At 45.8% G+C, this 14,102-nt stretch overlaps 1 protein-coding gene and 1 long non-coding RNA gene across 2 annotated transcripts in view; one reads left to right on the top strand and one right to left on the bottom strand.

Annotated features, from left to right (window-relative positions):
• The window catches only part of ADAMTS9 (ADAM metallopeptidase with thrombospondin type 1 motif 9), a 173,563-nt gene extending 162,189 nt beyond the window's left edge, over positions 1–11,374 (bottom strand). Inside the window, exons 1-3 of the mRNA XM_054976014.1 lie at positions 11,269–11,374; positions 9,804–10,207; positions 6,478–6,640 (exon numbers count right to left, since the gene is read on the bottom strand). Of these exons, the coding sequence (XP_054831989.1) occupies positions 6,478–6,640; positions 9,804–10,207; positions 11,269–11,374 (673 nt within the window). The remainder of the gene's footprint in view (positions 1–6,477; positions 6,641–9,803; positions 10,208–11,268) is intronic.
• LOC129327396 (uncharacterized) overlaps positions 8,327–14,102 on the top strand; it is an 84,210-nt gene continuing 78,434 nt past the window's right edge. Inside the window, exon 1 of the long non-coding RNA XR_008596815.1 lies at positions 8,327–8,543. This is a non-coding gene — a long non-coding RNA (uncharacterized LOC129327396). The remainder of the gene's footprint in view (positions 8,544–14,102) is intronic.

Raw genomic sequence — 14,102 nt, 5'->3', positions numbered from 1 at the left:
GAGGTGGCTGTGAAAGCAGCAAAGAAGAATTTCTATGCTGTCTCCATAGCGTCTGCAAGCTCACACACAGCAAAATTGTTTGAAGTAGTTTGATCCTTGGTCTCCCTTTCTCAGGGAGACCACAAAATTAAACATTTGGCTATTAGCTGCAAGGCTTTTGGGAGCTTTTTTACAGATAAAATTTTGTCTCTCCGCCGCAATCTGCTGGCCACGGTTGATACAGTAAGGGAACCGGAGACCCTTAGCCATCTTCTGGTCCTTTTTTAAATCAGTCCTGTCTCCCAGAAGGAATCTGACAGGATCCTGCAGCTGGTTCTCTACGTGCTCCCTGGACCCCTGCCTTTCATGGCTGGTGAAGGCCAGAGCGGATGGGTTGGGGGCCCAACTGGTGGTTATTATAAATAGATCTATAAATAGATGAGCTCTGGGGTTTTCCTGGAGCATTGAAGGAAGCCATGGTGAAGCCTCTCCTGAAAAAACCATCCTTGGACCCCACTGATCCCTCCAATTACCAACCAGTCTCGAACCTCCAGTTTCTGGGTAAGGTGATTGAGTGGGTGGTGGTGGAACAGCTGCAGGTTTTCCTGAACGATTCTTCTGTCCTGAGCCCATTCCAGTCTGGCTTCCGCCCAGGCCACAGGATGGAGATGGTGCTGTTCACCCTCAAGGACAAGCTTCACAGGCATCTGGATCAAGGCAGGTCAGAGCTGCAGGTTCTGTTGGATCTCTCAGCAGCATTTGACTCAAGTCGACCATGAACTGATGACCCACTGCCTCGCCGATGTGTGGATTCGAGGGACTGTCTTGCAGTGGCATGTCTCCTTTCTCCACGGTTGAGGACAGAGGATGGCACTTGGGGAGAGCTTATCCACATGCCAACCGTTGGTGTGTGGTGTCCCACAAGGGGTGATGTCTTCCCTTTGTTATTCAACCTTTATATGTTCCCCCTTGCCCAGTTGGTGTGAAGTTTCAGACTGATATGTCACCAATACGGAGATGACACCCAGTTGTATCAGTTGATGGGCAGCCAGACTGACTTTGCCCCAGATGTCCTAGTGGGAGCTTTGGAGGCCATAGCTGGATGAGTAAAGCAGAGCCGACTGAAGCTGAACCCGACAAAGATGGAGGTCCTGTACTTGGAGCTGCCAGACTTGGGAATCCAGTTCCCGGCCTTCGATAGGGCACCACTAGTGCCTGTCTCATTTGTCTGGTGTCTTGGAGTGATACTGGACTCCTCATCGATGGAGGGCCAGGTCATGGCAGTTGTCCAGTCTACGTTTTTTTCACCTTCAGCAGGCCAGGCAGCTTGTGCCCTATCTGTCAGCCCACGACCTAAGTACAGTGATTCATGCAACGGTCATCTCCAGAACAGACTACTGTAATTCGCTCTATGCAGGGCTTCCCTTGGGCCTGACCCATAAATTACAGCAGGTTGAGAATGCTGCTGCACATGTCCTGATGGGTTCACCATACAGGGCACATATTATGCCAATCTTGCAGCAGCTGCACTGGCTCCCCGTGGAGTTCTGGACCAGGCTCAAGGTTTTGGTTTTAACCTTTAAAACCAAACGGACTGAGACCAGCATACCTGAGGGACCACCTCTCCATTTATGTACCCCGGAGAGTACTACGTTCAGCAAATATGAACTTACTGGTGGTCCCTGGCCCCAGGGAGGCTCAGCTGGCCTCAACCAGGACCAGGATCTTCTCACTCCTGGCCCAACCTGGTGGAACTCTCTGTCGGAGGACACCTCCCAAGATCTTCTAACTTTTCGGTGGGCCTGTAAGACAGAGATGTTCTGCCAAGCATATGGTTGAGGCCAGTCTTAGGTAGTCTTGGGATCCTCCCTACTGGTCTCCCACCAGGGGAGCTATGAAATCATCTGCCCCCTACAAGCAGAGTCACTGCAATGTTATTAACTGTAACCCCCCACCCTCCCCTCTTTTGTTTACACTTTGGGGAAATTGGAGGGGGCCGCCATCTGAGATGTTGATCGTATGTATCATTGTTTTTGGATTGTAAATGTATTTAAATGTTTTAAATGTGTATTAACTATATTATTGTACCCCTCCCAGAGCCCATCCGTGGGGAGGGGAGGCTAAAAATCAAATAAATAAATAAATAGATATACAAGTGATCTACAGAAAAAGTCTCTTGGAGTGATATTAACTGCTGATCATGGGAGCATTAGGATTCCTTTAGTAGCTGGACAAGAAGTATCCCACTGACTAGACCTTTGTGGCAGCCATTTTAGGACCTTCTTCTTCCATCTCCAATGCCACGCTGGTTTGAACCTAAAGGGCAGCAAGCCACCTAAATTCTATCTACTTGCCACAAACTTTAAGATGCTTAGAACTTAAGATTGTCTTTGAATTCCAAGAGTGGCTGTGACAAAATGCAAGTTAAAGAGAGGTTTCCGCAGCGCAGCACTCAGAGGGCAGGGGAGGGAGGAGTTGACAGGGGCCTGGAATAAGAACTTGATTGGCAGAGTTCCCCCTTCCCTCTGCTTGGCTAGTCAGAACCCACCTTCAGGATGAGATGGTTGCTGACAGGATTTTGTTCAGTTAGGAGGTAGGATTTGAAGAGAGTGGGTGTAAGTGTCTGACAAGGAAGATCAGACAGGTACATCTCTGAAGTGAGGGAAAAGATATCAGTTGCCCTAACTGTAACAACATTGTTTTGAGGGAGAAGAATTCCCAGTATAAAAGCCAGCACAAGCTGAAACCTATTTACAGAACCACAATAGAACTGGGGCACAGAGGGATTGGGTAGTAAGTGGAAACTCCAATACCAGCCAAAGGAAAGGGTTAATTCTTAGGAAAGGAAGAATAATTCCTGCCCAGTGTCTAAAAGGGGGGTTGGCTCTGTGGAGAACCCCAGGACTGGTGTAAAGGGAAAACTGTGTTGAACTAACATCTGGAAACCTATGTTTAAAAGGGGAGTTCTGTGAAGAAACTTTGTTACTATAAACGACAGAGTAAACAAAACACCTCTCAATAATAAGAACAAGAACATTGAAACTAAGCTGCAAGAAAACTGTATTGCTTTTTACTTTTAAAGTATTCTGTTCTACCAACAAATTTTACCTCAGAAATTTTATCCCCTCACTGCCCATATTCTACCCCTGCCTGTTCAATAAAGTTGCTTTTTCTTTTGAGAGTTATTCAACCTCTAGTGCCATTTCATACAAGTAACAGAGAGGGCACCTGCTTCTCTCCTATCAAGTCCTGGGCTGGGCTAAAAAGCCAAAAATATAACTGCTAACCAAGAGTGTGACGGAAGGAACTATAAACTATAAACAGATACACACTAGATGAGGCTGTTCAGCCACAGTAAGCAAACTTTGATTTTGCGGGGGGGGGGGGGGGAATCTGCTTCTCAGAGTGGGAGAGTGAAGTCGGGGTCCATCATAGTGACATAAGCTGGATTTAAAATTTCCTTCTGTTTTATTACAACAACACCCAACTCATAATATAAGTAAGGGGTAGTGTGCCCAAATCTCAGTCAAGTTAAAAAAAAGGAGTAGTTGGCCTGTGACATCCTTCATTTCCAGACCATTAAGAATGCTATAGAATTCCACGCCCCCTTTTTTGCTCAGAGAAAGATAACACCTCGTTCTTTTCTCCAGTGGAATGCTTCAGAATCAATAAAACAGCAAATATTATCTTAAAGGTTGTAATTCTACCTGTGAGAGTCATGGTAGCCACTGGGAAGATTCAGACATAAAGGATTTTTTAAGCAACAACATAAAATGAAGAGTTCAGAGGGTTAGGAGGTACATGTCCCAAAACAAGATAATTCCTCTAACAGGTTCATTAAGTAAAACATTTGGAAATAACTGTTCGTATGTTCTGCCATGATGTTTTAGAAATATTTTCTGGATGCTGGTATCAGAGAAATTCTCACTTTTAAGCCTTTAAGAAATCCCTTGCTACTAACTCATTAACATGTAAGTGAGTCCTGGCTCCAATAATATTGTAAAAGTCAATCAAAGTCCCTCACTGGAATACAACCACCAAGCTTCACATTTCTAATGAATTTAGTTCTTTTTCTCTGGTTGGCTGGTAACTGTGACTAATGAAGTCAGTCTGCACAAAGGACTGCAGCAAGCTATGTTCCAGTGATGAAGTTGACGGTAGCCACTGTTCCTTCCTCTCCTTCTCCCACCTTCTTGGGCCAATTGCTCATAAAGCAGAAGACATTAAGGCAGAAGAAGGCTCAAGTAGGCCTGTGCATGGAACACAGTACGCTGATCTTACATCTTCAAGGCAGACATCAACACAAGATACACTTAATCCCTTTTCAGAAGAGGAACTCAAACATTTCCATAGTGAATCTTCAATTGATTAAAAAGAAAACTGATGAACTGTGCAGCCCTAAGCAGATCTGAACTCTTCTGAACCCAGTGACTTCAACAGGCTTAGAAGGGTGTAGATTTGCTTAGGATTGTCTGGAAGCCTGTCTGTGTTAATGAAAATCAGTAACAGGCTGTTCAGATGATGGTTCTCACGATTCCAGGTGTGTGGTCAAGGAGACCAGAAAAAAAGAAGAGCAGAAGGACCCACACAATTTTCCCCCTCAGGGTCCTTCCAACTACCTTTGAGTCAGCGAGCTCCGTCATCTGTTGATCCAGTCGTCCAAGGGTTGCTGATGAACTGTGCCAGATGCCATGTTTCTTTCCAACTGTTCTGAGTCTCCTGCATCTGATCTCAAAGAAGGGAGCAGAGACAGCTGGAAGAGAGAAACCAGAGTGGCATAGTCCGGCAGCAACCCTTGGAAGGACAAACCATAAAAAGCCTTGTGAGAGAGATAGTTCTCTCCTGCATCCTCTGCTCCCCTACAACACCAGGGATATTGAGGAGACTGCCTTTGTTGTACTTTGCATTTATATTTCCAGTTACCTTGTGTGTTTTCTCTTAATACTATTCCTGTAGCTATTATCTCCACACAGATCACTTAATCTGAAAAAGAACTAAACCCTGATTTCCCCATAGGAATACTGCATACTGAGGTGGGGGCTATTAAAACACTGCATTGCAATGATTAAGAGAGCTAAAAACTACTTGCCCACAGCATAATATGAGCTCTGGATTAGTGTTTCAAGGAGAAAACTGAGGAACACTAGCCCAGTCGCCTTGGAAACAGGCTGATGCATTCATTTTCTTCCTCATTCCATTCAACCAGAGAGCGAGGGAGCGAGCACCCCTGTGGCTTCCCTTATGTCATGCCACAGCAATATCTGATTGGCTGTGTGATGGCACGATGTCATCATGTTTACAACATGATCCCCATTTAGCTTGGATCATATTTTGAACAAGAAGAGACTGTGTCCAGAACAGCATGCTGGGGGAACACAGAAGCTATGGGCAGCTATAAAGACAGGAAAATAAAACCTAAAAAAAGCACAATATGGGCTTTTGGAGGAGTGGGGATTTAGCAACCTTTGAAAATCCCATCTTTGAATCAAAACTTTTAACAGGAAAAAAAATACAATCGCAGCACTACTAAACATAACAGAGACTCAGGTATTTAGTTGCCATGATTCAAAATCATGACTGCGTTTGAATTTGACAGCTAACAAAGTATACAGAAATACATGCAAGCTGTATACAGAAATATCATGTTGAGCAATGCTGAAATACTATATGGCATTAGCCCCTCAGCTGTATTTGGGACACCAGCATTCCACCTCACACAAAGATATGCAAGATGCCACAATTTCAGTATGCTGCAATAGATATCTTTTCTCCTCCTCCTCGCCTATTATATTAGCGGAAATACGTAGGCCTAATTTTTCACCAATTAATTTTTCAGAATTAAAGCTGGTGGTAAAATTGTCCTAAGACTTTTTTAAAAAACAGAGACCAAGTTTTAGTGATCAACGTGTACTCCATAAAGAGAAGTGAATTAACATTGGGAAACAATCCTACAATGAATGAGATCGAACTGTAACAGGCTTTTAAAAACAGGAATAAATGTGTTTCTGGACAAGCTCAAAAGGAGACCAGGAGGACCTCAAGATACTTCAGAATGAGTATCAGGTGAAAAAGCACATCATGTGGTAGTTTGAAGGTGGAAGAGGATAAGTTTCCATACTCAAGCAGTGAGAAACAAAATTCAAAACATGAGTGATGAAAGGTACAGGTGGAAGCCACTGAGCTTTGCCACTGGGAGATCAATAACATTAGAAGTCAAAGACATCCTAGTCGAGCAATATCACCAAGTTATTAGCTCAGAAAAGCTATTTTTATTGGAAATAAAAGAAGAAAACAGTATCTTCTCACACAAAGGCTACTGATCCCAATATGTCTCTCACATCAAAATTGTTTTACATTTCTCAAAGTTTTGTAAGCTGTCCTGGAACCCCCCACCCCGTGGGGGCAGGAGTGATGAGGACAGGCAGGATATAAGTGATTTAATTACTGTAATTAATTAAATTTGGAATGAAGGTCTGGGGAAATGAAAATGTCAAGTACCTGAAGTGTCACAGGTCTGTCTGTCCCTTGGAGCATCTGTTGGAGGTACTCTGTGTCTGTAGACAACGTGTGGCTTATTATGCTCTTCTTCATATTCTTTCTGGTCAGTTGTCAATAGTGGTTCTATGAAATAGTCTCCATCATGTGACCTGAACGTGCCTAGCTGAGAAGGAATGAAACACCAACAGTGAAGCTTTTAATGGAGCTCTGCTAAGAACAGATGAGAGAAGCTACCATACATTCGTACTGAGACTTCTAAACGTTCTTTTAAAACATTATTCTGCACACTGCTTGTGTCAGTACTGCAGCATTGCCTAGTAAGTTGCATCACATGCACTTCAGTACACAAATAATGCTTTGTATCACCTGCTCCTTTATCTAGGGTCAATTCACATTATATACAGCAAATCTGTTAAGTATATTCCTAAAAATTACAAAATATGAATGTCTGCTTTGAACAGAGTATAATATATAGGAGCAGGGCCAGTTCCAGGTTTGGGGGAACGCAAGGCCAGAAATTGCCCAAGGGGCACTTTCACATTCTTTGCCCATCAACAGGACCCCTGCTATCGCCTCCCTTCCTGTCCCAACCTGCATGCTTCCCACCTGCTTATGATCCCTCTCACTGTTGACACAACTCATACAGAGACACATATCCACTCCCTGACTGTACTGGGCAGTGGATTTGGCTGTGAGGCTGTGATTATCACCACTGTGACCATCAGGACATGGCTGTGCATGCACCACCTGCATGCTCTTCTCTAGTAGAGCTGGGCAACCAGAAGTACAGGTGGTAGAGCACTTACAAGGCACCAGGCAGCAGAAAGACAACACAGGTGGGTAGAATGGGAGGTGCATGGAAGGAGGCTGGGGGCCCTGGTAGGAACCCAGGGCCCCAGCAGCTGCCTCACCTCAGATTATATGGATGTAGGTCTGTACAGGAGCTAGGACAGGTTGCAGCTTTTTGTTGAGTCAAGCCATGCATGATGCTCAGGTTCTGTGAATGGAACTCCCAAGATGTTACCTGATGCTAAAAAACAACTGGTGGGAGGTAGGAGTGGATCAGGGCAATAACACTGGGAAAGAGCAGGGAGTTAACTCTTTCCTGCCACACCATTCCCCAGACTGCTTTAAACCCCAGTAAGTGGATGGAAGAAGAGAGGTACCCTTATTGTGGGAACAGACAGGAGCCAAGATGCTGGAGAGAAAAATTACTGAAAATGCTCCCAGCATAAGCTTTTGTGTGTGAGACCTCATTGTATCAGATACACTGGCGTGTACATGGCGTGTACATAAGCTCCTGAAAGCTTATGCTGGAATAAGTTTTGTTAGTCTTATAAGGTACCACTGGGCTGCTGCTTTATTTCAATTAACTAAGCAGACGGGGCAGGAAGAACTAAAACTATCACACTGGGCTCTCACTGGGAGACTGGAGCAGGAAACAGTGGATTAATATTACAGTTTTTGCAGACAAAATTTCTAACTCTCTAACCTCTAGGAATCATTCCGGAACTCAAAAATACAAGATCAGAAATTACTGAGGTTGGAGGTCATACAAAAACCTCTTGGCTACTCATAAAAACACTCACTGCTTGGGTTCTGTATGTGTATCTTCAACAAACCCCTTTCTCCTTTTTCCACCTTAAGTTTCCAACAGCCAGGAGGCTGGGAAGTTCCTGGACTCCCTTAAGGTCGACCTCAGTAAGAAGCCACAATGCCAAAGTTGATGCCTTCTCCATGAGGAGATGGGGGTAAGAATTCTTTTCTTCTTCCAGCCACGCCTGTAAGGCATGTCTAGATGGCTGGAATAACATACTCCCACCCCTTGCTGGATCTTCCCTGGGCGGGCACCAGCCCTCGTTTCCTATCCATTGCCTCCGCCCACCAAATATCACAACAACAACAAGCAGTGAGGTTACTACAACTGCGCAAGCAGCACCTTGGAGGAAAGATTGTTTGGGAGCAGAGGAAGGGGCTTCCTGTCAGTGCCCCCTTCCCCTTTTGATGTTCTACTCGTAGGGCACTGCCAGTGGGAACGCCAACAACTAGACTGTCCTGCCTGGTTGGTGAGTACAGCTAAACTTGGCTGCTTTGAATCTCTCCCTCTGGAACAGAGGAGGAAGTCAGGGGGGCGGGGTGGGGGAGAGGAGAAGAGCCTCTTTTACTCCAGTTATCTTTGAAGAATATATGCCCCACAGAAAGTAAAATCTCATCTTTGTGTCCCTTTTCATTCAGCCCTCTAAGTGGCACTTTTGGCAGTGGAAGAAAGCTAAGAGCAGCACGACCAAACTTTGGGAGCAAGAGCTGAATGCTATTACTGCTTTGAAGGAGCCCCCAAACACACGCACACATACAAAATCACAGTGCCATTCTCTCCTCTCCTCCATAACCCAGGGGAGGGGGAGGGAGCTCTCTTAGTAAGAACGAGCCACAGAATTGACAGTTTCATATCCTAAACACATTTAATTAGGAAGTAAGCCCTGTTGATTTTTAACAGCTCTTCAAAAGCAAGTGTGATCCAAGCAGAATCTCCCATCTGGAGCAAAGCTTCTGTCCCTAGAGGAAGCGAGAGGAAAGAAACGCGCAGTTTCTATTTTTCTCCCTCCACCTTAAATGTCTTCTGCTCCCAGCCGCAAAGCACCACCCTTGTTTGGGGTTCTGACAGAATCCTCCTCCCCAATCCACCCCTCTGCCCCCTCCTCCAAAAGCCGCCTGGGGTAACCCCACCTCCTCGCTTCCGTTCCCACTGCAATCCCTGCCACACGTCAGAGCAGTTCCCCGGCAAAGTCACCTCGGACGCTGCTGCCCTGCAGAAAAAGCACCTGGCTCCAAAGTCTCTTGCTAATAACCAAGGCCAGTTCCTGGCAGTTCCTTGATCTCTCCACCCTCCTTCTTTCCCCATCAATCTCCTTGATAGTTAAAACTTTTGGGTTTTTATCCTTCACTTTCCCTGGCTTTCAATGGTGATGCTGTCTTAACTTTCTTTCCCACCAGTTGCAAAGAAAAAGGAAGTGATTTAAATGAATCTAGCTGGGTTTTGAAAGGGTGTTTTGAAATTAGGGGGGGGGGGGAGATGAAAGTTGTAACATCCATCAACAAGCAACAACGTTTTAGGGGAAAAGAGTTTCATGTTAACCCTTTGATCTTTAATTCCCATCTCCTGCAATTCCCAAGAAAACCACACTAAGGATTTCCCAAGATATGTGACCCCCCCAGAGACATCAAGAGTTAAGCGCGAGTTTTGTTTTTTAAAGGGCTGTTAAGTTCCATTCGACAAGTCAGAAGCCGAGTCCAAAGGAAAGTAGCACACAGGGCGAGTCACTTACCATCCCAGAACAGAGGCTGATCACGGCAGTGTGTTGGGGCTTGGTGTTCACATGGCCTCTATAAAAGCAGTGCTTAATATTGCTTCCCTCTTCCACGTAAAAGTTTGTTTGATTCACCCCGGGCTCTCCCAGGAAGCTGACGGTGAAGAGAGGGGCGATAAATCCCGAATGGGCTGTAAGGTTGAAGACAAAGTGCTGCCCGAAAGCTGAGAGCTCGTAGCGGGCTTGGGTGGTGCTGGAAGAGGAGGAGGAGGAGGTAGCATCCAGGCCCCAGGGCTCCGCGTCCGAAGGCAGGCTCCGCTTCGACCTTGGAAAGTGGACCTTGGCAGGAAAGGCCTCTCCGAACTCATTCACCCGGGCTGGAGTCACGATCTCGTACTCGCTCAGCGCGTCCAGAAGTTTAGCTGTTCAGAGGGAAATACAAACAGTTCCTGTGGACAGATGCGGCGTGTGCGCGCTGGCACTGAGAACTCCCGAGCGTTAACTTCCACCACGTGAGATAACTGCAGGGAACGGAGCCAGCGGTTGTACTAGATGCTGGGCAAACAGCACCCGCCCCCCCAAGACCTAGCTCAGCGGGCAAAAAAGTGGGTAAGACCCGGGTTCTTGCCAGGCAGGACTGCCTAGTGGTTCTTTTCCTGACATGTTTGATCGCCCAGCTATGCCTCCCTTTCCTGCCTCTACACTCTCTCAAGCATCTAAAGCTGGGTGCTCCACGCAGCGACATAGCTTACTCCAATGGCCCGAGGAATGCCTTCCACCAAAGGATGCATGCACATCACAGTTTAGTTCTTATATAACCAGGCTGGGCATTGCAAAAGAGCGAGCAAACCCGTTAGCGACTGCAAAAAACGCGGCTCAGAAACCCGCCTACTACCATATACACATGTTAGAACACAGCATTGCAAATACTGCCTCACAAAACGCTGGGAATTAGAAACGTTTTTCAAAACTCCGGACCGTAGCAAACAGCAATCAAATTCTCGGCTCGTTTGGAGGGAGCACCAACCTATTTGCTAATAGTTTTAAACTACAGCCTTCTCCAGATTGAAACTTAAAAAAAAAAAAAGAAATAGTTTTCGTTCTGAACTTGGAAAAGGCCAAAGTTTCAGGACAAACAGAAGTTTGCAGCTGCTTGAAGCAGAAATACACGTGACACGTGGGGGGAGCTGTTTTTTGAAGTTTGGGGAGCAAATCTCTGCTTCCCAGTCACATGCCAAGGGCTACCGAGCACAATCTTGCGGGGCTACAAAGTTACGGTTGTAGGCGGAGACTAGCTACGACTGGAATTACAGATGCTTAATACCGCTTTACAGCCCACCAACCCCCCCTACACACACACACACACACACACGCTGTGGCACCGTATTGAATCGTAACCCCCAGCAAAGCGCTACCAAACTTCTCTCCCTTTAAAAACAAAACCAAACCTTGAGTGCTGCTGCTTCTCCTTCCAGCATCTTACCTTGTCTCGGATGCAACCCCTGAATCCTTGCTGCTACACCGGCTACATTCAAGAAGTCTTGCAAGAACAGCGTGCTTAATCCCACTGCCCATAACACAAGCTGCATGGTGGTTTGCGCCGCTCCGTTGCAGCGATCAGCCTTTTCCACCCCCCCCTTTGCAAAAAAAAAAAAATGTGATTCCTCCCTTCTTGCGCCTTCTTGCTGCTGGGGGGGCGGAGAGGGGAGGGGAGGCGGGTCAGAGCCAAAACTTCAGAGAGTTTCTTTTTCCTGCCCCCCTCCTCCTCCCACCACTTCACTTTTATGAAACGTGGGGATCGCTCTCCTCCGGCTTGTCTCCCCTGGGCTCCGCTGGGGCAACAACTGCCAGCTCTGGAGAGTTGACCGGGAGGAGCAGAAAGACTCGAGCCCCGAGGATCGGAGACACCAGCATAGTGTAAGGAGAGGGGCTGGCGAGGAAGCAGGGAAAAGCCGCGGCGGCACGTTTGGTGGGCTGCCTTTCCTCCCTCGCTCTCTCACTCTCCCCCCGTTTGCCGGACGACAAGAGTGCTTGGGAACCAGTTTAGGATACCGGAGGAGGGGCGAGATCCGCCAGATCAAATGCCCTGAGATCCCGCCTCCACTTAAGGAGGGGAGCGGGGGAAGGAGCTGGTTATCCTTCGTCGTTAGATGGTGGAGTGTCACCCCCCCCACCCCCTCGCTCGGTCAAATGTGGCTTTAAACGACAACAGAAAACGACTCTTGTGTGTTGTGGTGAGCTTCAGAAGATGTTATTTAGGATTGTGTTATGATGATAATTATTAATAGTAACCCCCCCCCTCCCAGTTTTTTAAGAAAAAGAGGTCAAAAAGAGCTCTGGAGATCAGACAGCCACCAAAACTCAGAAGTGATCACGCATAGAGAGAGAGAGAGCGAGAGAGCTCTGCGGCCTGAACTGCTAAGGCTAGAGAGACAGAAGAATCGTTTCGACCAAGTGGAGTGGCTGCCCTTTGGTTCCCTATTGTGTGCCTTCCTCCTCCCCCTTAGGAAAGCTAAAACTAACTGCCTGGTTGAATTCTTCCCCTCTGCTATAATTTGTTCTCTTAAAAACAAGGAAGCTACTTCAAGCCTTTGAAATTATAGGCAGCAGCCGGTAAAGTATGCATCTATTTATACTTCCCTGGATTAAGAGTTAATCTGGAACAATCAGGCACTTTATTAATACTTTATGGACTGTGAAAACTCTTTGTGGCTTTGCTGAGCTAGGGGTTTTTCCCCCTCCTTGAGAGAAAGAAAGAGAGGCCATCAGTCACAAAATCCTGCCTTACTACTTTAATAACAACGAAACCCACTAAGAATACTTCTTAATTTTGTTGTGGTTCATTTTACTCAGATACCATTTTAGTGATTTTTATTTAAAGTCATTAGACCTACTGCAAAATATAGATACGTTAGTTGTCACAAAAGCAGCTCACATATCTTGACTGGGAAGTGAGAGTCACTGAATTCAGTATGTCATTGAAATCAGTATGACTTTTGTCTGAGTAAAATGAGCAGCATGTCACACTGAACTCTGTGGAAACCAAAGTTAATCATATTGAGAATCCTGTAGACCAGTTAAGACGGCTACCTCTGTTTCACACCTTATATTGATGTAATGAATTGGGATCCCAGCAGTGATGTCAACAAGCATAATAAAGAGTACAAAAATGACAGTGTGACAGGTAGGAGGGCAACCTGCCCCTGGGAGGTAAAACAGCCGCTCAGCTGACTCTCACCTGAGCCTATGGGAGTGCTGCCCAGCATCCAATCACCTTTCAGAGGGAATGTCGTGTTGGAGGGAAACACAGCAGCAGTTCAGTTCACAGCAGCTTCGGGGAGACAGCAATCAGTGCCCTCTATAGTTTGGCCTGGTATTGTGGCAGTCGTCTGGGAGAGGAAAGAGCCGTGCGGACTGTCTATGACGATGAGCAGCCCTTGTACCTTTTAGTCTGACACCTGGAAAAGGGCAGGCCGGTGTGGGTGGAATCTTGTGTGAAAGGATCCAACCTGGTCACTAGTCAGTGAAAGCTTGTTTGTACTTGAAAGCATTAAATGGAATCAGTACCATAACCTGAAGCCATAACTTGCTCAAATTTAAGTGCCTCAGCCAGGTTTCTTCAGAGACTGTCTGGAGGCCTGGGCTGCTGTTCTGTTCTTTCAAAACCATCTGTACATAAATAAATCTTTGTTGTTTTGTGGAACTTTCTGCTTCAGTGATCTCTCTACTCTTCAGGTACAATTTAAAAATTATCTCCCAACAGTGATCTCAAAGCCTTTACACTCGCTACCATATGAATGTCTAGCAACTGAGGTGAAGGTTTACATTAAAAAACAAACCTAGTTCTAGAGAATAGTAAACCTATGCTGCTTGCTCTCCCAACTGAAATTACAGTGCAGTCCTAAACAGAATTATATCCTTCTAAACCCATTAACTTCTATGGATTTTAGAATGGTATAGCTCTGTTTAGAAGCTGCATTTTAATGGTGTTTTGGCTGAATAATGCCCACTATAAATAGTTTTAAAGGTTCTTTCTTCAAAGTCCAAACTCTTGATGTCTTTTAATCGAAATAATTTAATAAGAGATTAAGACTTCTTTTGTAATTTTTACTCTCACTGCCAGTGACTGCAAAAAAAGCCAAACAAACCCTTTGAAGCAAACAAAGCAATCCCCTCCCCCAATCAATTACTAAAGAGTTGGCAGTCTCATGCTTAAGGAAAAGGGTAGGCCCCTTCCATGTGGTTACGAGTTTGTAACTCTTCCTGGAATATATTAATTTGGCTCCATCTTGGTTTCATTCTGGCTTAGGGTTGCCA

The sequence above is a fragment of the Eublepharis macularius genome, chromosome 4 (genome assembly GCF_028583425.1).
Source record: "Eublepharis macularius isolate TG4126 chromosome 4, MPM_Emac_v1.0, whole genome shotgun sequence".
NCBI lineage: Eukaryota > Metazoa > Chordata > Lepidosauria > Squamata > Eublepharidae > Eublepharis > Eublepharis macularius.
Note: the sequence above shows the minus strand (reverse complement) of the source record. Positions and strands in the feature narration are given on the sequence as shown.